The sequence below is a fragment of the Pterocles gutturalis genome, unplaced genomic scaffold (assembly GCF_000699245.1).
Source record: "Pterocles gutturalis isolate BGI_N339 unplaced genomic scaffold, ASM69924v1 scaffold18097, whole genome shotgun sequence".
NCBI lineage: Eukaryota > Metazoa > Chordata > Aves > Pterocliformes > Pteroclidae > Pterocles > Pterocles gutturalis.
In genome coordinates this window covers 1-393 of record NW_010113143.1, presented here as the reverse complement: position 1 = coordinate 393, position 393 = coordinate 1, and the positions used below count along the sequence as shown (strand labels likewise).

Below are 393 nucleotides of genomic sequence, written 5' to 3'. Positions count from 1 at the left end.
TGTGCTGGGATGCAGCCCCGCGAGAATGTCCCCCACGGGTCCCTGCGAGGTCCCCAGTGTCCCAGGGGAGGTTTGGGGGTGGCTGCGCCGGGAGTGACCGTCTGTCCCTCTGCTCCCGCAGGATGAGTTCCACCCCTTCATCGAGGCGCTGCTGCCCCACGTCCGGGCCTTCTCCTACACGTGGTTCAACCTGCAGGCCCGCAAGCGCAAGTACTTCAAGAAGCACGAGAAGAGGATGACGAAGGACGAGGAGAGGGCGGTGAAGGATGAGCTGCTGAGCGAGAAGCCGGAGGTGAAGCAGAAATGGGCCTCGCGCCTCCTGGCCAAGCTGCGCAAGGACATCCGGCCCGAGTGCCGCGAGGACTTCGTGCTCTCCGTCACCGGCAAGAAGGC

The 393-nt window shown here is 65.1% G+C and overlaps 1 protein-coding gene across 1 annotated transcript; it reads left to right on the top strand.

Moving 5' to 3' along the window:
• Positions 1-121: 121 nt before the first annotated feature.
• LOC104462432 (nuclear factor 1) lies at positions 122-388 on the top strand (the record flags this gene model as incomplete). Its single annotated transcript, XM_010074363.1, has 1 exon — positions 122-388. A coding segment is annotated over one exon (267 nt), but the record flags the coding sequence as incomplete, so codon positions are not given.
• Positions 389-393: the final 5 nt, after the last annotated feature.